Source organism: Balaenoptera acutorostrata, chromosome 13 (genome assembly GCF_949987535.1).
Source record: "Balaenoptera acutorostrata chromosome 13, mBalAcu1.1, whole genome shotgun sequence".
Classification (NCBI taxonomy): Eukaryota; Metazoa; Chordata; class Mammalia; order Artiodactyla; family Balaenopteridae; genus Balaenoptera; species Balaenoptera acutorostrata.
In genome coordinates this window covers 13501089-13525000 of record NC_080076.1, presented here as the reverse complement: position 1 = coordinate 13525000, position 23912 = coordinate 13501089, and the positions used below count along the sequence as shown (strand labels likewise).

The following is a 23912-nucleotide window of genomic DNA, read 5'->3' as shown; positions in this document are numbered from 1 at the left end:
CCTGGCTTAAGTAGAAGATAGTTGGATTCTCAAGTCTCTTTCTGTTTCTAATCAGGTGTGCTATCACAAAGACATGTACCATCTGGAACTCTCCACTGGACACTTGGGAGAAAATGAGAGTGGCAAAAGTCAAATGACATCTTAGTATTGTTATGAAAATAGTTTTGACCTTGAGAATCTCCTGAAAGGATCTAAAGGACCTCTTGCACGGTCCCCCAACCATGCTTTGAGAACCCCTGGGCTAGGAATAATAGACCCTCTAATTCTAGCTTGTGTGTTGGATAGATCATAGATAATCAGAACAGAGGATAAACATTCTTTGTTTTAAGTAGGACTAATGAATCAAATCATAAAATACAAAACAAATTTTAAAATGATTATTCACGTTTAGCAGTAATTCTTAAGTTTTGTTTTGTTTTTTACTTTAAAATTACTCTGTTGGCCGCTCTCACCTTCTGAGATGGCCCACACTCTGTCTGTGGAGTGTGCTTCTGTCTAAATAAACCCACTTCTTACCCATCACTTTGTCTCTCACTGAATTCTTTCTGCGATGAGACGTCAAGAACCTGGGCTTCATTAGGTCCTGAAACCAGATACTGAAACCCCCGCCAGGTGGGAGAGGTTAACTGTATGCTGCCACAACAGGCAGACCACGGACTGGCTGGAACCAGAAGGTTGATGATGCTGACTCCCGCTTACCTCACCACCAACCAATCAGAAGAAGGTCCATGAGCTGATCACACCCTCCTCTTTGAACCATTACTATAAAACTCCTCACTACCCCCTGCAGGTCAGGACACTCAGTTTTGAAAGCATTAGCCCTCTGTGGCCCCCTTTGCCTGGCAAAGCAATAAAACTATTCTTTTCAATTTCACCCCCACCAAAAATAAGTAAATAAAACAAAATTACTCTGTCAAGAAATTAGCTATCAGTCTGTCAAATAGGTACATTGTCAGCTTTCTATTTAGAATAAAATTTATATAGCCATTTAGAACAAAGCTTTACATTTTTTATTATAAAATTCAATAAAGATGTCACATGACAGTTTCTTTAAAATGCTGATTGGATTGAACTGGGTTTATTTTTAAGATGTGTCTGTTCTAGGCATAGTACACATTGCCTAGTATTTAGGCTTGGCCAGTTTATAAAATAATTAGCATAATGCAATACCTCATCTGATTCTCATCTCAAAATAGAAAACGTGTAGAGGTTGGCAATGGGCCAAAATGCGAGAGTACACAGAGAAGTGCCCTCAAACTTAGAGGTGACTTCTTGAATTGCTTTAATTGCTTGGACAACAGAAAATGAAAGCGCCATTAACAAAAATAGAGCAGGAGGAAGTGCAGGTCTGGGATAAAGATGGTATGTTCAGTTTTGGACTGGAAATGTTGTAGGGTGGGTCAACAGAGAGGAGATGGTGTGTGATAGGGTTAGAGAGAGTTGTCCACAGAGTAGTAAAACGATTTCCAAGGAAGACAGTGTAAAGAGAGAAGAAACAAAGAGCACATCTGTGAGGAGTACCTAACTGTGGGGTAGGAAAGAGGAGATGGGGAAGAAAAAAGAAGAAAAGGAGGAAAGGTTGGAGAGAGCTAGGAAGACGCTAGGTGAGGAAAGTGTCCTTAGAGTGAGATGAGAAGAGCTCTTCGTGGAAGGGTGTGTGGTTAGCAGGAGCAAGTATAGGATCGAGATTGAGGAATGGTCATTGGTTCTTCAATTTGGAACTGCAAAACTGGTACCCTTAGAGACAGTGTAGTTTTGATTAATTGTGAAGTTTTTATTTCAGGTTTGGATTGGAGAGAAGGGAAGCAGAAAGGTTTTTGACTTGTCTGGGGTAACAGAAATCCTAAAGAGCTACATCGGTGTTCTTTTCCTTCCTCTCTGTTGTCATTCACACGGGTGTTAATTAAGCTAGCCAAGGTGAAGCTAAAAAACTCACTCCAGCAAACTCACCGCCTCAAATATTCAACCTTATTTTAGAGTGACGTTTGTTCTTAAATATCATCTTTATATTTTAGGTAAAACGCTGGCCTTAGAGTCTGAAGATGTGCACTCCAGCTCTGCTTCTCGCTTACCCTCTGAGGGCTCCTTTTTCTGCTCAGCTGAATTAGAGTTGGACTAGATTATCTCTAAGGCTATGCCAAAATCATGTGATGTTATGCATCTATGACATCTGTCTTTTCTTTCCTTTTATTATAATAGGTTCAGCAAGTTGAAGAGTCTTAACCTTTCCAATAATCATTTAGGGGACTTCCCATTAGCAGTCTGCAATATTCCAACCCTGGCCGAGCTGAATGTGTCCTGCAATGCCCTCCGAGCAGTCCCAGCAGCCGTCGGAGTTATGCACAAGTATGTACTTCAAACCCTGCTGCAAAGTATCTCTCAGAAACCCCCAGAAAGCTGCATCAGGGTTGCAGCACATGAGATTAGTTAACTTGTTATGTTGGTCATATGTTGGTCTCTTGGTCCCAAATCAAGAGATCATGCTCTTGTGTAGAGTTCATTTGTTAGCTTCTTTCAGAATCTTGTAAAAAATTAAAATATCCTTGTTTAGAACGAAGACCCCTACAGGTGAGTGTGTCTAAATATGGGAGGAGGGGTTACTTTCTCATTTCCTGAGTTACGTTGAATTCTAAGACCTAGAAGTTAATTTTTTAGAATAACAATGAAAGATGGGTATTTGGGCTGATTCACACTGCAGTCAGCTCGTGTTGTTCTCATTTATGCCTATCCATGTTGGGAAAATTGGTCATAATTTTCGTTTTCAGTAAAAGATTAAGATGTTTATCTCTGATCATTTCTCTCTGGTGTACTATTGCCTCAGGCCCTGTCCTTAGCATTTTGCAAAGGATAGTATATTTTCTTTTTCTGGTATTATGATCTATACTTATGGAACTCGTATGTTAATAATAAAGATGTAAAATTTATACATTCTCTTTCTAATTCTTATGTTTTCTTTAATAGCTTACAGACATTTTTGTTGGATGGAAACTTTCTCCAGACCCTTCCTGCTGAGTTGGAGAACATGCATCAGCTTAGTTATCTTGGTCTTTCTTTCAATGAATTCACTGACATTCCGGAGGTATTGGAGAAATTGACTGCTGTGGATAAGCTTTGTATGTCTGGAAACTGTATGGAGACTCTTAGGCTACAGGCTTTAAGAAAAATGCCTCACATTAAACATGTGGATCTAAGGTAACCATTTTAAAGATATATATCCCATTTGAGTGGTTGGCTTATATTTGGGGGGTAGGTTATAGCCCTTTTGGTGGCATTCTTCTGTCGAGGCAAGCAGGCTGGTTAGTTGCAATAAGGGCCCGCTTTGCTATTTTTGCCCAGAGGGAAGTATAATGATTAGTAGTAGGGTCTGCTCATGCCTGAAACTTGTTAAAAAATTTTTTTCTCACTGATGAGTGACCACATATCTTGAAGGTCTTAGTTGGTTTTGCAAGTTTGAGCCCAGTTTTAATTAGCGTGAATCAGTAGGCCCATCGAGTCAGAGAGAGCTATTTATGGTGAATGAAAAAGAGCCAAGTGGATATTTTTCTCTCTTATTCCTACTTTTCTGTGGCTTGAGGCAGTTGACACAATTGAGCATCTCTCCTTAATTTTTTTTCCCTTCCTTGGCTTCCTTAATATAATATATTCATTAAATTAAATTTATTACTTATTTAATTTACTTATTTTAATTTCCTCTCTCTCTCTATCCAGATGGGTCTGCCCGTAGTTTACAGTTCTTTACAAAAATGTAAAACTCATAATCTCTTGGTAGGCCCAAGTTTGGCCAGAACCTCCACTCTCAGCCCTTGCAAGAACAAGGGAACCTGCATTTTGAATCCTGATTGCACTAAACTCCAGCTGAAAACACTAACACAAGCCTTGCTACATCACAGATGCCCAGTAATCATCCCTTTGTATGTAAACTTCAGTTTTACTTTCTAATGCACAAAGAACCAATACACAAGGAGGAAGCCATTCTAAATTTCTCTTTTTTTAAGGAAAAACAAGAGCCTGTCATTGGGCTTGAGTTCCTGCAAAGCAACCTATTAGGTTTAGGCCTTAATATTGACTTGCCCAATTTGATACTTTTTCAACCAAACTAACTTTCCCATTAGCCAGGGAGTGATGACCACATTAAATCTTGGGTGAAATATTTAATGTCTCTGTGCAGCTGTGTTCTCATCTCTAGATTACAGTTAATAACAGAATCTAATTCATAGAGTTTTGGAAGGAATGGAGTAAATGCCTCACTCTCCCAGCAAATGTTACATATTGTTATTATTACCTGCTGAGATCTCGTACTCATGAACATGCTCAGCTGTCCGTCTTGGCATCTTTTCACCTCTTTGATGGTTCTTTCCTTGTTTTACTACCCACTTTCCTCTCTGGTGATAACCCCAGACCCTCACTCAGGCCTGTTCATCAGTATAAAGTAGCATCACCTTTTGCTCCTCTCTCATCTCCATTCTTACCCGTTTGGCCCTGGGGAACCCATTCATTCCAGTCCCACAAAGAGTTGATTTGCTTTACCTTTCCTCAGACTAAAGGAATCAAGCCTGTCGCACCTGGGGAAGTGTTAGCAATTTGCAGACCTAGAATTCTTAGTTCAGGGAGTTCAAATGGTAATAATTTATCTGACTTTGAGAACTTTTTGGAGTGTGACAGGATAGGGAACTGAACACTTTGTCTTGTTAACTTTCTTTCTAAATTGTTAACGTTATTTGCCTCTGAGTCACTTGGGTTTAGAAAACCTTCATATTCAAGAATTTGAGCCCTTTTTAAATTCAGCCACCCAGAGGTATAACGATGGTCGTTTTGACCTCAGGTAGCAAGCACGAGGGGATTTATAAGTTACCTGGTATGGATAAGAAAGCATCATTTTTCTTGATCTGAATTAGCTTACAAACGAGATCAATCTAATATGTTTGGAAGTAACTTCTTATTAAGAGCTTTGTAAACTCTTCAGATTTCTAGTTCTAATTGGGTCTTTTTTAGATGAGATTAGTTACAGGATATTTAAATACCAGAATAGACTTTTGTACATGTAAATGTGGAATGATCATGAGTAGGTAACTGCTTCCCTTCAGACCACTGAGCTGAGGGGGCAGAAATCTGGTCAGATTTGCTTATAATTCTGCCTTAATATTTTAAACTGAAGCTAGTGGAATGATTTAAGGGGAGTTTCACTTAGTTTCTGTAAGCAGAGGGCTGATTTTATTGATTGAATTTTTATTCCTTCAGATGGAAATATTACATCAGATTAAAAGTAGTCATTTTTCTTTTAATCTTATTCTTTTTCTCATATTCACATTTTTGAGTCTGATACTATTCTATGGCATCATTAATAATTTCTCCTCCTCTAATCTGTCCAAAATGTGGATATTACGTCTTTCTCCTCGATCACCTCTCTTTCTGTTTTGTGCCTTGGTGGTTGGTTGCCTGTACTCACAGGACTTCATCATTTACCTTTCGTCTCCATGGTAAATATTCCTCAATTTTTCTCTAACTCTTATTTCTCTTCTTGGGATTAATTCCACTTCAGCTGCCAGCAGGATAATTTCACCTTGCTTTCTCCTGTTGACACACTCACCCAAATTACACGTGAAACAGAGTTTAATTTCTTTCTGTTCAACCAGTTCTTTCCCCTGGATTCCTAATTTTGCTGATAGCAACACTGCTTTATTGGTTATCCAGACACAAAATTTTTGACTCTATTTTCTGGTCTGCCACCAGATCCCATCAGTTCTCACACACTAGTTTGACTCCTTGTCCCTTCCTTTGCCTTCTCACTGCTGCTTTGTCTCCTAGCTGAGCTGTCTGCTGCCATTGTACAGCCTCTCAAGCAAGCACAGCCTTGCTCAGAGCCTTCAGTTCTCTAGTTCAAGATATTCAAGCTCTCGCATCTGGTTTCAACCCACTAGCCTGTGAATCCCTTGAGGATGAGGCTCTAGCTCAGAGCTGCTCAAAGTGTGGTCCTCCAGCCTGTGCTAGCAAACCTACTATTTGCTACTTTTCTGCAATGAGATATGTATAGAAATTGAGACTTAATATCTTAGAAACGCACAGTGACCTGACATTGCCACAATAACCAGTGGTCCTGGTATGTGCATATGACTACACATCAGTCTGTGATGGATTAGAAATTCAGAAAATAGGTCCTTCATCCGAGATAACTTGAGAAGCACTGCTCTTATTTATGTATCCTTGAGTTCCCAGTGTTAGCGCTTAGTAGGCACAGTACTTGATAAAGATTAATCGACTAACTCACCTTTGTAGCCATATTCTCACTCCTGTCACATAGCCTGCTTTCCTGAGGGACCCCCTACACCCATGCATGAAACTCACCTTGTGCTCTTCTCTTCAGTCCAAAGGCCGTTCAGCAACTCCTCGTGGACTCCTTTCTTCTCCCATTTACATCTGTTGAATTCTGCCTGCCCTTGGGATTCAGATGAGACGGCTCCTCTTGCACAGCATCTTTTTTGACCATTCTGTGTATTTTACGCCATTTATGACATTTATCACATACTTGTATCTTTAGACTTCGTATTTTAAAGCGTATCTGGTTTTCCTCACTAAATGACTAAATCTGTTGACAAGCACCTTACTTTATTCATCTCGTATTGATTCAAAGCCATAGGTTACTGTCATCATCACCATGGCTTTGCCTTGTTCTCAAAGCACCAGCACATGCATTCATTTGATTTTCTCAACTGCCTTGTAGGACAAGGAAGGTGTCATCCCCATTTTACAGGTTAGAATTAGACTTAACCGAGACTTTGGTGACTTGCTCAAGGCCACATATGCAAGTGTTGAGCAGCAAACTGGAACTAGAACATTTTCATACTGCCGATCAACACATAGTAAATGCTCAGTGAGTACTGATGAAATAAATAAAATGCCTGTGTTAGCTGAGGAGATTATTGGAAGAAAATTTTTACCACATTTTGCCTCTTTAAAAGGTCACCCTAAGTAGTTGTATTATTGTGTGAGCCTGAAAACTTTTGATATTTGCATCCTGATAAGACTTGGCAATTTAAAGTGAATAGTGGGACTAACCTCCCTGTCGTTATAGATTTTCTTTTGTCTCCTCATTAAACCAGCCCTTTAATTACGTTAGTGTTAATACAGTGGAGGGGGGGTGGCGAGGAGATGATAGTGCCACGTGAAGATAATTTAAAGTGTAGATTAGGGATATCATGGGACATTTTTTCAATTCCTGCAATCTCTTATATCCAAAATTAGATTTGGGGTTTTTTTTCTTTTTATTCTGTGTACATATTCTAGTAATCTAGTGAGCATTTGGAGATAGGCAAATTGCTGGGTTGAGGCCAGTTTTTTAATCTTACAACCTGGAATAGAAAAGAAAAGGAGCAAAAAAAAAAAAAAATCATCTTGGGGACATTTGAAGAGGCAATATGCTCTTCTTGCAGGTTGACAAGTCCTAGCTCTTTGCTGTCTTGTCACTCTTCCTTGTGTTTCAGTGGCTTTATGATATTGCTATTAAAATTTTAGTTATCCTCATTTTATTTTATTTTCTCAAAGGGCAGAAAATCACTGCAGAGAAGACTTGGCTTTTTTCTAAGCTCCTGCCTTTGTATTAATGCTCTTCTAACCAAGTGCATGATCTCAGCACTCTGTTGGCTTTGTAATGAGAAGCAGGAGGTTCTGTTGTTTGTTTGTTTGTTTGTTTGTAAAGGAGTTGGGCGTAGCCTAGCAAACTAGGAATTGAGATTTTCATCTGTTTTTCTCCACTTTGAAGCCAGATGTGTTTTTGTTACATTGATTCCTAGTCCCCATTACTACTTACATATCTTCTTGGCAGCTCATTCATGGCAACTTTAGTCTATTAGCTAACTAGTTCTTATGCCTGAGGCTCTGCCAGTTTTTCCCTGTTCCCTGAACTTGTTGATCCCCATTATTGTCCTTTGTTTTATGATTTCTCAGTGAATCCTACGTGTCAAATTTCAGTATTTTCTGCACTTTGCTCTTTCAAGTAGTATTTTAAAATTGGAGATAGTTTTGGTAATTAATCTTTGATCCAGAACCAACTGAAAATTCAGATATATTTGCACACCTGTCTCTGGTGTATATTTGGCTCCCATTCATTATTTTTTTTCCAAGTTCACCGATTAATTCTGTCCTTTTTGGCTGCTCATCTGCCTGCTCACTCATCCTCTCTCTTTCCTTAAATATCCATGTAGTTGTAATGTGCTTAATGGGTTATTCTGGGTTTTGCTTCTCGTGTTCTTTCAACCAGATTCTTTGGAAATAAACATTCAAATGATTTTTTTCTCCGTTGAAATGAACTAAGGTAAAATCAATATGCATATTTCTCTTCCAGCCTTAATGATCTAAATTGTGTTTCAGATTATATTGTCAAGGTTAAGACCTCATGGAATTGTAGCTAGAAATAGCCAGAGAATCTGGCTAGTTAAGGAAAGCCAGATACTGAGATTAAAGAAATCATGGAGGACCGTGACAGAGTGAGACTTGAGTCCTTCTTGTTAGTCACCATATGAGGGTGTGACTGTTTATTTATAACATTGCAGTTAATTATAGTCTCTATTTATGTCCTTTTCCTCTCAAGACTGAACCTAATTAGGAAGCTAATAGCAGATGAAGTGGACTTTCTCCCTCACATCACTCATCTTGATCTGCGCGACAATAAGCTTGGTGATCTAGATGCTATGGTTTTCAACAACATTGAAGTTTTACACTGTGAAAGGAATCAACTGGTGACACTAAACATCTGTGGCTATTTCCTAAAAGCACTGTATACCTCTTCTAATGGTATGTAACAAAGACCACATCAGATTTTCTCTTTTGTTTTTTTTTAAAATTTATTTATTTAATTTATTTATTTTTGGCTGCGTTGGGTCTTCATTGCCGCATGCAGGCTTTCTCTAGTTGCGGCGTGCGGGCTTTTCATTGCAGTGGCTTCTCTTGTTGCACAGCACAGGCTCTAGGCACGCGGGCTCAGTAGTTGTGGCGCATGGGCTTAGTTGCTACACGGCATGTGGGATCTTCCCGGACCAGGGCTTGAACCCGTGTCCCCTGCATTGGCAGGCGGATTCGTAACCACTGCGCCACCAGGGAAGTCCCCAGAGTTTCTCTTTTGGTTCTAAGAATTTACTCAGTGCCATCTTCTCTGCCTCACTTTGATTTTTCTTTCCTCATTTAGGAAAATAAGTTTTTCCAATTTTGCTAAGATAAAAATCATAAAAGAAGAATCCTGGTTTGGTATTTAAAGGAATCAAAAAGGAAGATTTTATAGTTCCTAATTTGTTTTTCTCATACCGTGATATTTAGATAGGTTACTCCCACTTGTGATTTGGCTCTTCTCCTTGAAGGGCAGACAGGGGGGAAGGTGGGGGGTGAACTGTTGATTGGGCTACCTTGTTAAGATAGTAAATCTGGGGGGCTTCCCTGGTGGCACAGTGGTTGAGAATCTGCCTGCCAATGCAGGGGACACGGGTTCGAGCCCTGGTCTGGGAAGATCCCACATACCGCAGAGCAACTAAGCCCGTGAGCCACAACTACTGAGCCTGTATGTCTGGAGCCTGTGCCCCGCAACAAGAGAGGCCGCGACAGTGAAAGGCCAGCGCACCTCATTGAAGAGTGGCCCCCGCTTGCCGCAACTAGAGAAAGCCCTCGCACAGAAATGAAGACCCAACACAGCCAAAAATAAATAAATTAATTAATTAATTAAAAAGAAAAAAAGATAGTAAATCTGGAGAATGAAAGTGAAAGGGAGGTCTGTTACGGACTCCATTCAGGGTCGCAGATTTCCCGCTCCACCAACAAAGGAGCTCACCTTAAGAGAAACCCAAATTATATACCCACAGGGACACCACAGAGCAAGAGTCTTACTCATTTGATAAGGTCTCCTCCTTAGAATTTGGAAATCATGGCAGTTCTAAAACAGATAAGGTCGTATGGGCATATGTTTGCTGAAGTGAAGATTTCCATTCCCTCCCATCAGACAACTGAATGGAAACAAGTACTTACTACTACGTGCTGAACAAATATTTATCAAGCACTTGTTTTACGCATAGTGTAGTGCAAGAGTGCTAAAGGATAGGGATTTTTCTTTTTCTCTTTTCTTTTTTTTAATGAGATTACTGTCTTCTCACTGGAGAAACAAACCAAACCTCAGATCATCAAACAGGTCACCAAAGGGTTATAGGATATGGGTAGCCAGGAGGTACGAAGTGGGTGTTGAAAAGGAAAGAATCTGAATGTGGTTTGTTCGGCAGATGGAAGAACCCAGGGAATTCTAAACTCATAGGTACCTGCTGGAAAGTGGTGAGAAGTACTTATGGGATGCATGGCTTGGAGTGAAGCTTGGTGAAGCTTTGAAGCTAGTACAGTAAGCTGTAGAGAACCAGTGGAGATTCTTAGTGGAGGAGGCATGTGATGGAAATGATGCTATAAGACTGTTAACATGAAAGCAGTGTGCAGAGCGCACTTATGGGAGAAGAGTGGAATGATGCACTCTTCCACTAATCCAGGTTATTGCAGTGGTTTTTGTGTGAGCTAGTAGTAATCTGCAGTCAGGACTACAGATGCTGATTTAAGACATCTGCTCATAGGTGGTACCTGAAACCATGGAAGTAAGGTAACTAGAAAAGAGAAGAGACCCAGTACCAAAAGTAGACCGCCAAAACCCTCACAGTTAGCTGGGGCCAGAGTAGGAAACCAGAGAGAAGCTGAACCTCTGAAATACTTACTTGGTAAGGGTTTAGAGAAGCAGAAGGACATCTTGAAACTACTCTATCTGAGAAACAAAACCCTAGGTGTCATTTCATACAGTTTTGAGGAAGGGCTTCCAGATTTGAGTAGAGGACGTCATTTGTGACCCTCAGGAGTGCTGTTCCAGTAGAGTGAAAAAGGCACAAGCCAGGGTGCATTTGATTTTATGGAAGGAACCCTGAATGTTTAAAACAAAAAATGGTATTCATACAGTTAATCTTCCAGATAAAATTTAGCATGCATAACAAGAGGAGTGCCACAGTAAGTGGATAAGAAAGAGGTGGGAAAGTAGAATGAGTGATTTATTTTAGTCTCTGAATAAGATCTTGTGATTAAATTAGAAGTTCTTTGTACTTTCCTATAGTTTCAAAGTTAAACAAATGGATGTATTTCCTAACCTAAACAAACCATGGAGAATAAAGCACAGGAATGATATTCTACATATAAAAAGAGTCTCTGTGTCACTTGAATGGTAATGTTTTTGTCTTCTGCTTCCTAGAACTTGTCCAACTTGACGTTTACCCAGTTCCGAATTATCTGTCCTACATGGATGTTTCAAGGTAAGAAGGCAAGTCCTAGAGCACTCTGGGGTCTGCTTGAAAATTATTTAGATGATTCTGTCTCAACTTTGGCATAAGAACTTTTTATGTATCTTGAAGGTATTCACTAGTGTTGAATACTTATCCTCTGAAAAATGCATGCAACTATCTGTCAGTTAAAACATGTACTTCATTTGTATACTATAGTTTACACCGGAAGAATCAAGATGTTGATGTGGACACCGGTTTGAATGCCAGGTTTATGCTTGAAAGATTAGTCAGTTGAGGGTTGTATGGCTGGAAGGTCCAGTACTTCTTTAATTATATTAACCATATCTTCATGTCTTTCCCTGAAATGTTGTTAATTTCATTAAAAATATATGTTGTGCTGTATAGCTCTCTGATTTTTTGCCTCCGTTTTGTACATACATCTCCTTACTAAGAACTCTTAAAAAGTGGTGGCTGAGACGACCAAAGTAAGGTTTCCATACAGCCTGCTCACTTTTCTCAGCTCACTTGTGAACAACTTTTACACAAATTCACTACTACAGTGTGTCATGTGTACTCTGGTTCCCACAAGTATTGTAGTAGACTTTTTCCTGAAGGCCCAAAGCATGTATTTGCACAAATTAGACTTTCATAATCTCAACACACTAAATTGAAACTCACTTTCAACTTAATTCCAAAGGTAATAGCCAAGACTTTTCTGAATGACCACAGTACATGGGAGCATGTGGCCCTGTCAACGTGACAACTGTTAACTCATTTCAGTGTGTAAAATCTGATACAACTGATATGTGATTTGCCAGGTGCAGAATATGCCTTTAGTCATGAAAGTACACAAACCTAGATATTTTAATAATATTCTCAATCATAATTATGTCAGAATGTGTCAGAGTTTAGCTGATGTGAGAATGATTACAGTTAGTTTTATTAGAAATTTATAATTATAAAATCCTTTATGAGTAGTGCTTCATACATTTCCTACTAAATTCATGTCAGACAGTTCTGTTTAATGAATTTTAAGTCAGACACTACCTAAGTTCTTTTTTTTTTCTGTCAGCCTTGAATATTACTATCTTCAGCATTTAAATAAGAGTACAGGAGTGGGGTTTGCATACATGGGTGCATATAAATATCTTGAACAGATTTATTCCAGAGAATTGGCCATAGAGTGAATCTATTTTTCTTTTATTTATAGTATATAATTGGCAAATGGTTCCCATTGAAACCCCTAAGTGAGACTGAATTGGAAACTCTTATGTCATGCTAGTCCCTGAATTCTGCACTTAAATGCTATTCATCTTTTTTTTAACTCGCATGTCCAGAATCTTTACTGTAACATGCTCTGCCTAATCCACCTCCCAAACCGTAGGACATTCTCTTAGAAAAACCTCTGCTTCCCCTCACATAGCTCTGGGTATTTCACCCTTTCTTGTGTACTTATGTTCTCTAAAGAAACTGAGCTGTTACTCATTATAGTGTTTACTAGGTTCTTAGAGCTCCTCAAGTAAAAAGTTCTAGGTTATTTTATCACTTAAGAGGAATTTTATTGCTATATGGTGAGGTTGCTTATACTGAAGGGTACTTTCACTCACCTATCGTATTGAGATGTTTTAGGGATTAACTGCTGTACAATAAAGTAATTAAGTGTGTCAATCTGTAGAGCTTCAAAGCCAGAACCGTGTGTACCTATATAAACACTAAACGGAAAATAATGCCTTCTTTTCTATATTTTAATTGAAAAGTTGATATAATAGCAAAAACTTTTACTCTAATATAATCCTTGTTCCAAGCATCATACTTTTCACAGACTTGTTCATCTGTTTTTAAAGAATTGTAGTCATAACATACATACCATGTTAGATTTTTTGTGCCTAGTCATTTCACATATTTTAAAAAGAAGGTAAAAAGCTAACCATCTGTGACTAAGGAGACATTAAAATATAGTAGGTTTATCTAAGACGTGGTCAATTCATTTAACAATTTAAGTTACCATTGGTTTAGTTTACTTGTTTCAGGTAATTATAATTACTATCTAATGCCTGAGTAAATGTTTTCAAGTAATTAATTCTGAACTTAAGGCTCAGTGTATCTTTTCATTGCTGCCATTTCTTTCCATTTGTCTATGGCACTGCTCTCATGGTACCTTCTGGAGTTAGGAAAATTTTTCATGTTCAGGGTAAAAATGCAAATTGGAAAATAAAACTATTTTATACCATTTGACTATTTACCTTAACTGGAAGTGTGTGTATATGTGTTTGTTTGTTTGTTTTCCAATATAAGACATCTTCTCCCTAAGCTTACATGGGTTTATAGACATTTTGGGATAGTAATTCTGGGAACCAGACTTTTTTTTAGACTTTAGAGATGATGCAGATGATGTGACTGTGTTCTTTGCTACTCTTTCTTTATTTCTTATTCCTTCCTTATCACAGTTCATCTTGCTTCAGATTAAAGTGAATACACATGTCCTTTTGATTGATACTCACTGTAATTGGGTATTTCACTTGAAGTTTTATTTGTGCTGTATAATTATTTTGACTTTTGAACCATATTTTAAGCCAAATTCCAATCAAAAAGAATTGTATATTCTTATATTTAGGAACCGTTTAGAAAACGTGCCTGAGTGGGTATGTGAAAGCCGAAAACTAGAAGTTTTGGATATTGGCCATAATCAAATATGTGAACTTCCTGCACGGTGAGTATTACAGATTAAGTTAGAGAATCTCAAATTAGATGAGCAATGGAAAAAATTGCTGATTCAGTGTTTAATTTGTTATTATGAACCCCTGAAAGAGTTTGTTCTAAAACCTTATTTAGGGACTTCCCTGGCGGTCCAGTGGTTAAGAGTCTGCACTCCCAATGCAGGGGGCACGAGTTCAATCCTGGTTGGGGAACTAAGATCCCACATGCCACACCGCGCGGCCAGAAAAATAATAATAAAACCTTATTTAGTATCTTTTACCTCTCATGGTATCTTCGAGGCACAATCTTCCATCATGCAGTGATGGGTAGACCAAGGCTTTGACTCCGAGCCAGACTTCGCAAAGCCACGTGGCGGTTGATGCTTGGTGGAAATTTTCAAATAAGCCAAAAGAAATGTTCAGAGACTCAGCAAACAGTATGATTTGTTCACCTCTGAGATCTTAATTCTTTCAGAATCGTTGCCTTCTGTCCATTGTATTACATGTCTGCCTTACCTACAAATAATTTTTGGTTTTATTTGAACGTAACCCTGAAAAAAAAAAAAGATTATTAGATCATTAAACCAGAAAAAGCAAACTAGATTCTGTTTTTCTTGTGTGAAATTTGGAGTAGAAGGTCGAAGAACTTCTCTTTCCTTCTCTTCTCTCTCTTAACGTGTTATTATTTTTATTTCATAATATTCACTTTAATGGCAAGATTGTAAAGCAGCCACATGATGATATCTGGTATCCATAGATCTAGACAAATATCTTCAAGTTGGCTAATTGTGGCATAAAATATTATTGGACTGTTAGTGACCAGCCATGCAATTAATAACCGGAAGAGTAGTCTATCCCACTGCTGTCCTGAAGAACTTTCTGTGGTGACTGAAATGGTCTGTATCTGTGCTCTTCACTACAGCGTCCACTAGCCACATGTGACTGTTGAGCACTTGAAATGTGGACAGTGTGACCGAGGAACTGAATTTTAAATTTTATTTAGGGGGCTTCCCTGGTGGCGCAGTGGTTGAGAATCTGCCTACTAATGCAGGGGACACGGGTTTGAGCCCTGGTCTGGGAAGATCCCACATGCCACGGAGCAACTAGGCCCGTGAGCCACAACTACTGAGCCTGCGCGTCTGGAGCCTGTGCTCCGCAACAAGAGAGGCCGCGATAGTGAGAGGCCCGCGCATCGCGATGAAGAGTGGCCCCCGCTTGCCACAACTGGAGAAAGCCCTCGCACAGAAACGAAGACCCAACACAACCAAAAATAAATAATAAAAAAATAAATAATTTAAATTTTATTTAATTTTAATTAATTTAAATTTAAATAGCCACTTGTGCCTAGTGGCTGCCACAACTCAGCTCTAGGTATTTCCACTATTCTCAGCCAGTCACTGAACAGAGTAAGTCATTTATTTTTAACCATATATAGTAAAAAATATCAATGAAAAATTGTAGAAATATATCACTATTTTGGAGTAAACTTAGATACACGATCTTTAAAGGTTTATGATCGTATTCCTCTGTTCTCTTGTAAAGGACAAGGATCATGAAATACACCTGCTTAGTAAGCCCAGTAAATGTGTCAGAGTTCAGCTGTCCACTATGACAGCCAGTAGCCATTAGCTGAGGGGCTATTGAGCACTTAAAACGTGACTAGTCCTAACTGAGAAGTGCTGAAGTATAAAATATACACTGGATGCAAAATATCTCAATAATATTGTATATTAATTACATGCTAAAATAGTATTTTGGATATATTGGGTCAAATAAAAAGTGTACTGTAAAAACTAATTTACTTGTTTCTTTTCACTTTTTTTAAATGTGACTACTAAAAAGTTTTAAATTACGTATGTGGCTTGCATGGTATTTCTGTTGGATAACATTGTGTTAGAGTCTAGCTCTTGTGGAAGAAGTCCGAGTTACATTTTCAATCCCTGGAAAGCTCAGTTGATTTTTCTTTGTTTCTCAGCCATATGTGATACCTGTAAATTCAATCCATTTGAAGATGCTTTTTGCTTTAGAGTTTTATGTTGAGTGAGCATTTAGGTGACCCAGTATAGCCCGTCACCATTATCAAAAGGACTTTGGTGATGTGCTCCGTGGACAGATGTGTGTGTGTGTGTGTGTGTGTGTGTGTGTGTGTGTGTGTGTGTGTGAAGGAGGGGGAGAGAGAGAGAGAGAGACCCTTTTAGAAGACAAGCAGCAAAAATGAAAACAGGCTACTACTAATGAGGAAAAATAATTTGTTAAAAAAAAATCTTGTACTGTTATCTTTCTGTCTGTTTTTCTCTTCCCTACTTTGACCTCCCCAGTTTAACACATATAGCATGTTGGAGTCTAAGGCCTCTGTGTCACTGTATGCTACAACAAAGATATTATATAAATAAACCAACAATTAAATAAATACAAGATAACTGATATCTTACCCAGTTTTCCCCAGAGTTAATTAATCTTTGATTTGCTCTGCATTAGTACAGGCTTTTTTGGGATCTAAACAAATGCTTATTCAAAGCAAATCCAAATGCTGTCTTGTCAAAAAATTTAAACAGTGTTTGTTTTTGTGTATGTCTGTGTTTTTAACACATGGGACAAAAACAATACATGATTTCTCATTTATGGTGTTGTTTAGTTGCAAACTTTGTATCGGCCCTATCTTTGATCTAATATCCAGGCCAAGACAGTGATTGGTTAGAAGTTGGTTTAACATTCAAGCTTTGTTTGTCTAGGTGATGTGTGTGAAGGGTTTGAGAAAACAGAAATTCATGTTTAGCAGTGGAGCTGTACTGAAAGGAAAAGAAGCTATTTGAATTATTTTAATCCAAAAGAAATCCAAAAGAATTGAACAAATCCAGTTACTCGCATTTATACTCATCCTATAGTTATCAAATCTCCTTTCTTATCTGGAAAAATGAAGACAAAGATTTTGTAACCTGTCTTTCAGTTGTCTATCTATGTAAGGGTGAAGTGTGTGTGTGTGTGTGTGAGAGAGAGAGAGAGAGAGAGAGAGAGAGAGAAATAATCCCATTCTACTCTCTAAGAATTCTAAATTGTACACCAGGCCCAGCAAGACAGTAAAATTGGTGGACCAAATCCCGAATTATTAGGTTGAAGTGAGCGTTACAGAGACTGGCCCCTGTGATAGCTGTGACTGAATGACAGTCCTGGACAGATTGTCTTGTCACATTAATATCTAAACCTGCAAAGTCAGGTATATCTTTAAGGGGGGCCCACGGTGTCACCGTGTTGAGACAGGTTGCTAGCATCTTTGTGAGCAAACAATCTAGTTTTGATACTTAAAGTGAATAAAGTTACAGCTGTAATATAGAGTGATTTAAGAACTTTGGATGTCAGAGAGGTCAGAATGGTGGGAAACAGGAGGTGGGTGAGGAAACCTCATTCTTTGACAGCAGTGTAAATGAGTTCTCATTCCAATGTGATCCGGATGCAAATTATAACATTTTCCCATAGTCCCCAGATTTCTATGTTTAACCCAGGACCTGCTTTATTCTCTACGACTGTTGAGGTCTTAAATGATCATAAAGCAGATTTACATAAGATTAACGCATATTCATCATTTGTTGCAGTTTTGATAACCCGTAAAAGAAAAACACAGTCAAGCTTCCCAATAGCTTGTTTGATGCTCAAAAGAAAATACTGCATTGAGTGAGTTATATTCTCTTTAGGAGGGAATCTCTACTTTGGTCTAGGATTAAACCAAAGAGAAAATAGAAAGATACAGATTTAGGGAAGTGAGGAAAGGGAGAAATAATTATTGTGAAATGCAACTGAGGAAAATGTAGCATTTTTTCAGTTGTCATTGGTAAAAGTTTAACTGGCCAAAAGAATCCTTACTGAAGGTTGACCTTGTAAGTAAAAATTGCTCAACTGTATTTATTCAGATTCTATTGTGGGTAAAACCCCCAGCGTTCCAGGGCGATACCAGATGTAATCCCTGCCTGGGGAAGCCTACAGCCTTTCACGGTTTGCCTTGTGAGTGTAACAAGACTAGGCTACTGCCTTTGGTGTCTTCTATGAAACTCGTTTTCTTTTTCACTAAGTAGAGCTGCTTTGTTAAATATTCCTTTTCATAGATTTTCCCACCCTCTTTTTTTTTTAAGTATGGAAAGTATCGAAATATGAACAGCTCCAACTTTGAGCTTATGTTAAAATGAATTTGCACTTGCTCTGAATGAATTTAGGTTTCTTAGAGAGATAATTTTAAGTCTTTTCCTACTCCTATTCATTTTGAAATCTTCATCCCAAATGAGCTCTCAGTAAGTTTCCTTCTGTCTTTGTCCCTGTTTGCACAGCTTATTTTGTAATAGTAGTCTCCGGAAACTACTGGCGGGACACAACCAGCTGACAAGGCTTCCCGAAAGGCTAGAAAGAACCTCAGTGGAGGTCTTGGATGTACAGCACAACCAGCTCCTGGAGCTGCCACCCAACCTTCTGATGAAGGCCGACAGGTAAAGCTGCTTGTTTGTTTTGGTTGTTCATCGACTTGTAAGATGCCCCCTAATTAGCATTCTTATCTTAGGTGATCTCAGACCATTTAAAGTGGACTTTGTGACTATCTATCTGTCCTAGATTGATGAAGAAAATGGTATTGCCAGCCACTTCTGTCACCATTTTGTAGGAAATAGAGGCAGGAATATCCTAGAGAGTCTTTCTTAATTTCTCTGCTTCTTTAATTTTGATTCCTTAAGTGGGTTGAGTTGTGCATAAGCGTGAGCTGTGGAGGTGTCGGTATAAAACAAGGGTGGGAAGTTTGCTGCCTGGTCAAAACTTGTGCAGCCCTCTCTAGGCTTAGTGTAATTACCTTCGGATTCTCTGTTCTTGCTTTCACATATTTATGACTTTGGGTGACAGAGATAGATTTTCCTAGAGTTTTACTTTTTTTTTTTTTTTACCAATTGTCTTATCTTTACCACAGGTTTACCCTTGCATTTAAACTATTTTCTTTTTGAACAAAGAGAATTTTTCTAAATAACTTGTTCACTAAGTATTTAAAGAAATTGTTCCCATCAGCAGTGTAGGAGGGTTCCTTTCTAAGATGTTCCATAAATATTTGTTTAATGAAAGGTAAAAAATTTAAGGAATTTTAAATACTACCCTTGATCTTGGATTTGCATTTTTTTCTTTCTCTCCTTTTCCTTTTTCAAAAAAATCTTTTTATCAAGATGTAACTTACAGTCAAAAAGTGTACAACTCTTGAGCGTACCGCTCAGTGAACTTCTACATACATATGTACCCCATAACCATCACCCAGATGAAGAGAGAGAACATGTCCAGCATTCCTTTCCTTTTCCTTTTCTTCTGTTTCCCTCATTTAAAAAAAATTTATTCTCTGTACTTAATGTAAGTTACAATGAATTCCTACTGGTATAATTATTGAGAAATAATGGAATTGTGGGGAAATGGGATTGTTACATTGTAATTGACTGGTGCTATGTCATTCCCCTGACAAAAAGAACAATATTTCAAGATAAGTTAAAGAATTGTTCTCGCTTTTGCATTCATATCAAAGGACAATGCACAGCCTATGGGTAGCTCTAGACGTGTTTCTTTTATTTATTTATTTATTTATTTATTTATTTATTGCTGTGTTGGGTCTTCGTTTCTGTGCGAGGGCTTTCTCTAGTTGCGGCAAGTGGGGGCCACTCTTAATCGCGGTGCGCGGGCCTCTTACTATCGCGGCCTCTCTTGTTGCGGAGCACAGGCTCCAGACGCGCAGGCTCAGCAATTGTGGCTCACGGGCCCAGTTGGTCCGCGGCACGTGGGATCTTCCCAGACCAGGGCTCGAACCCGTGTCCCCTGCATTGGCAGGCAGATTCTCAACCACTGCGCCACCAGGGAAGCCCCACGTGTTTCTTATTGTTATGAGTACTATAGGATTTGGTTTCTTCCCCTGCGGAGAATTCTATGTCGTGTTGTAGCCTTGTGTTTTCTTTCATAAGGCTAACTAGGGAAAATTTGGGTGCAGTTTTATAATGAGAATCCACTTGTTCTCCTGGGGGATCTACATTGAATCGGTAGAAACCAAAAGGTAGATGGATTCGGGTTTTAGGAGTCTTTGAATGAGATAAAGCCATTTCTGAATCTGAGTCTTATAAGATCATGGCTAGTGGAGTAGGTAAATAGTGCTGGCATTCTCCAATAGATAATAATCATTCTTTATTCATTTCTGGGAATTTTATTTTAAAGGGGCACTTGAATATGTTTTTCATTCTCTAGAGGTGTCCCTAAGCAGTCATTGAGTCTCCCTGGTACCAGCCAGATCTGACAATGTGTGCCTGAGGTCGCTCACAGTGTGGTCCAGGAGACTGGGTGTTCATGTTCAGATGAGCAGTAGCGAGGGGCAACTTTAACTTAGATTGTTCCACAGGCAATTCCGCTGACTCCCAGGGTCGAGAACCGCTGCGCGGACTGTTGACTTTGTGGCCCTGCACAGGTTTTCCCATGTTGTCTATTCTGTACAGTCCCAGATGGAATCTGTATGTTGGAAAAGGGGTGACTGTATGAACTAGAATATTTCTAGTCATGCAGTATGGAAAATTTAGGACCTGAATTGAGCCACTGAAAGGGAACATTGCTATCAAGGAGAGCAGAATAAGCTGAGCCTACAGTGTAAGCTAAAGGCATTTAGGCAGAAATACCCTAGTCTGAATAAATGGGCCTATCCAGAGCCAGCTGCATTTTGGAAAATAGGGGCTGGTGCGGGGGAAGTAGGCAGCCTCTGTAGGTCTTGGGAGGAGGGCAGGCCGTGCCAGATGCCCTTCCAGCACAGGGAAGTGCTGGAGTAAGGGGCTGAGTGAATTAGAAAGAGCAGGCATCCTGCTTTTATTTTATGAGAGAAAAGCAAATGACCAAAAGAGGCAGAAGTAAGAAACTTTTCCAAGAAGGCATATTCCAGTGCCTTTGTTTTCCAAGCAATGCAATAGCCCCATCTCCAGCCTTGTATAGCAACTGACCTTGTTGTCATGACTCTAAGTCAGAAAGGTTAAGAGGTTTGGTTCTCTTGGGCAGATAGGGTTATAAAGAGGGTGGGGTAAAGTCGATGAGATCTTTTTTGAACAACATTCTTGTATTATTTCACTCGTTGGAAGACAAAAATAGAACTTTTTAAAATTGAAATGTAGTTGACTTTTACAATATTATATTAATTTAAGGTACACAACATAGTGATCTGATATTTTTATAGATTACACATCATACAAAGTTATGATAAAAATATTGACTATATTCGCTATGCTTTACCAAACTATTTACTGCTTCTTAAAGGGATAATACTTTTTCTATTTATCCCCTTTCCAAAACCTAAATAACTGAGGTTTTCTCTATCTAATTAAAAAAAATTTTTTTAATTGAGGCATAATTTACATTCAGGAAAATGTAGAGCTACTGTATATTTGGTTTGATTAGTTTGAGGGGAAGGAATAAACTACTACTGACTATTGTGGGAGCAGGTCAACCTAGAAAACATGAAGCTTAAAATATTAAAAGAGGGTTTTTTAGGAAAGAATCTTCACAAGCTCTTAGCAGGTGGTTTCAGTTGTGATTTGTTTTCATTTACATGGTTCAGGATGGCCAATGTCTTACTGACCTTGTAAGTTTAAGTCACTGTGCTGGGTACTGCAGGGGATTGAAAAATGACTAACATCAGTATTACCCTCAAGGAGCTTACAACCTAATGCTGAGCTTAAAATAACTGCATGATAAACTGTAATAAAAGGTGGGGTTGAGAAGGTAAAGGAGAAGGAAAATGATAGGATTGGTTTTAAATTAGGCTCCTGGTATGAAGAACAGCACTTTGTTGTATAATACAGAGCTTTGTGTTTGGCAGATAGCTCCAGGCAGTAATGAAACTGCTTCAATTCTCCTTCCATTCAGTTTGCTCCATAATACAAATCTTAAAAAATATATAGATGCTCACTTTTTCTTTTTTCTTTTTTTTTTTTTTTTGTGGTAGTAAATTATTGTTACCAGTTCTGTGTTTGGTTATATAACTGAGGAAAAGGCCTGAATACAAGTCTTCGTAAGTTAAAAATGGTTTCGTTTGTTCTCTAAGTAGAACTTGTGCTTGGAAGCTTCATGAGAACTGTCAGAAAAACATGTGTTATTGGACACAACAAAAGGCTGAACTTAAACTCTCTTTCTAAGGAGATTTCTTTAGCTCTGAATCTTTCTGCTAAAACACAGTGTCATGGTTTTGATTACATAATATTGTCTCTGAGATATTACAGCTTTAGAATGGTGTATTTTAATCTGCTTTACCTGGTAGCAGGTAACCAGATAAGAGAGGGGAATCTACTTTAAATTAGATGACTTTTAGTGATATTTTTATCTTCCTCTGAAAACTTCAGACTGATTTTATTAAAATTCTTATGACCTGAATCAACAATTTAAGTTTATGAGTTTACCCTCCATATTCTTCTTTGAGTTTTGTTTCTTTTGACTGGCAGCTCAAAAACTATAGACAGATGTAAAATATGTTAGACCGTATTTGCTGAGAAGTTGACTGTGATTTTGTACCTTGTGGTCAGGGCAGGATTTGGTTCTGTGAGGGGAACTGGGAAGTATTCTAAACTGGATCCTACCGGCCTAGATCTCTCATCTTATCCCTTTTTGCTTAGAGTTGAGAATTTTCTTGATGGAAACCCCCAAAAGAGTTTCAGATAATCAGTTTTTATCAACAGATGGGCAAGAGTGGGAGTAGATATTCCCCATGGGTCACCAAGTTGGATGGATGAGGTACTGCCATCCTTCTGTCCTTTCTGAAATCTCGGCAATGGCTGGTTCCCTGTCCATTTCACATATGCACTCTCATGTCGTGGCCAGAGAGCTGCTCCTGATGAGGTCAGTCACAATGGGCCCTTTAAAGGAGAGTTATAGATTCCTGTTGTGGGTGGGGATTAGAGTCTGTTTTTATCCCTGGTTGGAACAGAACAAGGTATTTTCAGGGGATAGGAATGGGGAGAGTGTACGTACAAATGAAGTACATGGTAATTATTAAAATATCCCCAGAGTATTAGTCACATTACAGACCATAAGTTTTAGTGACTCAGACAGAATATGTGTAAATATCAAGGGGACTAAAAGGGAATAGAAAATTTGGGAGAGCGTGATCGATTAACCATGACAACTGGTGCCTTTTGGCAAAGATAGATATTTCTGGCATTTTGAAGAGCTAAGTTGCCTACACTATTTTTCCTAAGGGAAGAGAGCTATCTTGGGAAGTTCTGATGTTTTGAGAGCCGTAGTGAAATAAAATAGTGTTTCTCAGAGTGTTCAGAATCCCCTAGATTACTTACTAATCATGCAGATTTCTGGCCCTTATCTCAGTTCTACTGACTCAACTTGGCCAATCATCAGAATTCTTAATTCTATAGATTTTTGAAGACTTACGCTGACCTACTTAATAAGAATATCTGGGAGTTGAAGTTGAGAATCACATACCTTCTGGAACAAAGGCACAACATCACTTCTGTGTGTTTTTGCCAGAAATGCATCACGTTATTCTAAATTCTAATGATGATAAAACATCAAACAAATCTAAATTAAGACTGATTAGAGGAGACAAATGAGGCATGATAAGGAAATGGAATGTGCGATCCTAAATTGGATTCTGGACCAGATAGAGAACATCAGTGATATAATTGATGAAATTAGGATATCTCTAGATTAATTTATAGTGTTACATCAATCAATGTTAACTGATTCTTAATTAATTATACTTAATTTTTTAAATTAATTCTTTTCGAGTTCTTGTTCAGTAGTTCATACATCTGTATAACTTTTGTTCCTTTGCTCTGTAGGCTTATGATCTTTACTGCCCAAGCCAGGCAGATTTTCAGATCTTTCAAAATAATAATGTGTGAGTTCTGTTAGGCTATACGTACGTGCTTTCTCTTCACATGCAATCCTCACTATT

The 23912-nt window shown here is 38.5% G+C and overlaps 1 protein-coding gene across 1 annotated transcript in view; it reads left to right on the top strand.

Moving 5' to 3' along the window:
* PHLPP1 (PH domain and leucine rich repeat protein phosphatase 1) overlaps positions 1-23912 on the top strand; it is a 214181-nt gene that overhangs the window by 153863 nt on the left and 36406 nt on the right. Inside the window, exons 5-10 of the mRNA XM_057526990.1 lie at positions 2200-2346; positions 2962-3192; positions 8585-8787; positions 11249-11309; positions 13894-13989; positions 18292-18447. Coding sequence (XP_057382973.1) covers positions 2200-2346; positions 2962-3192; positions 8585-8787; positions 11249-11309; positions 13894-13989; positions 18292-18447 — 894 coding nt within the window. The remainder of the gene's footprint in view (positions 1-2199; positions 2347-2961; positions 3193-8584; positions 8788-11248; positions 11310-13893; positions 13990-18291; positions 18448-23912) is intronic.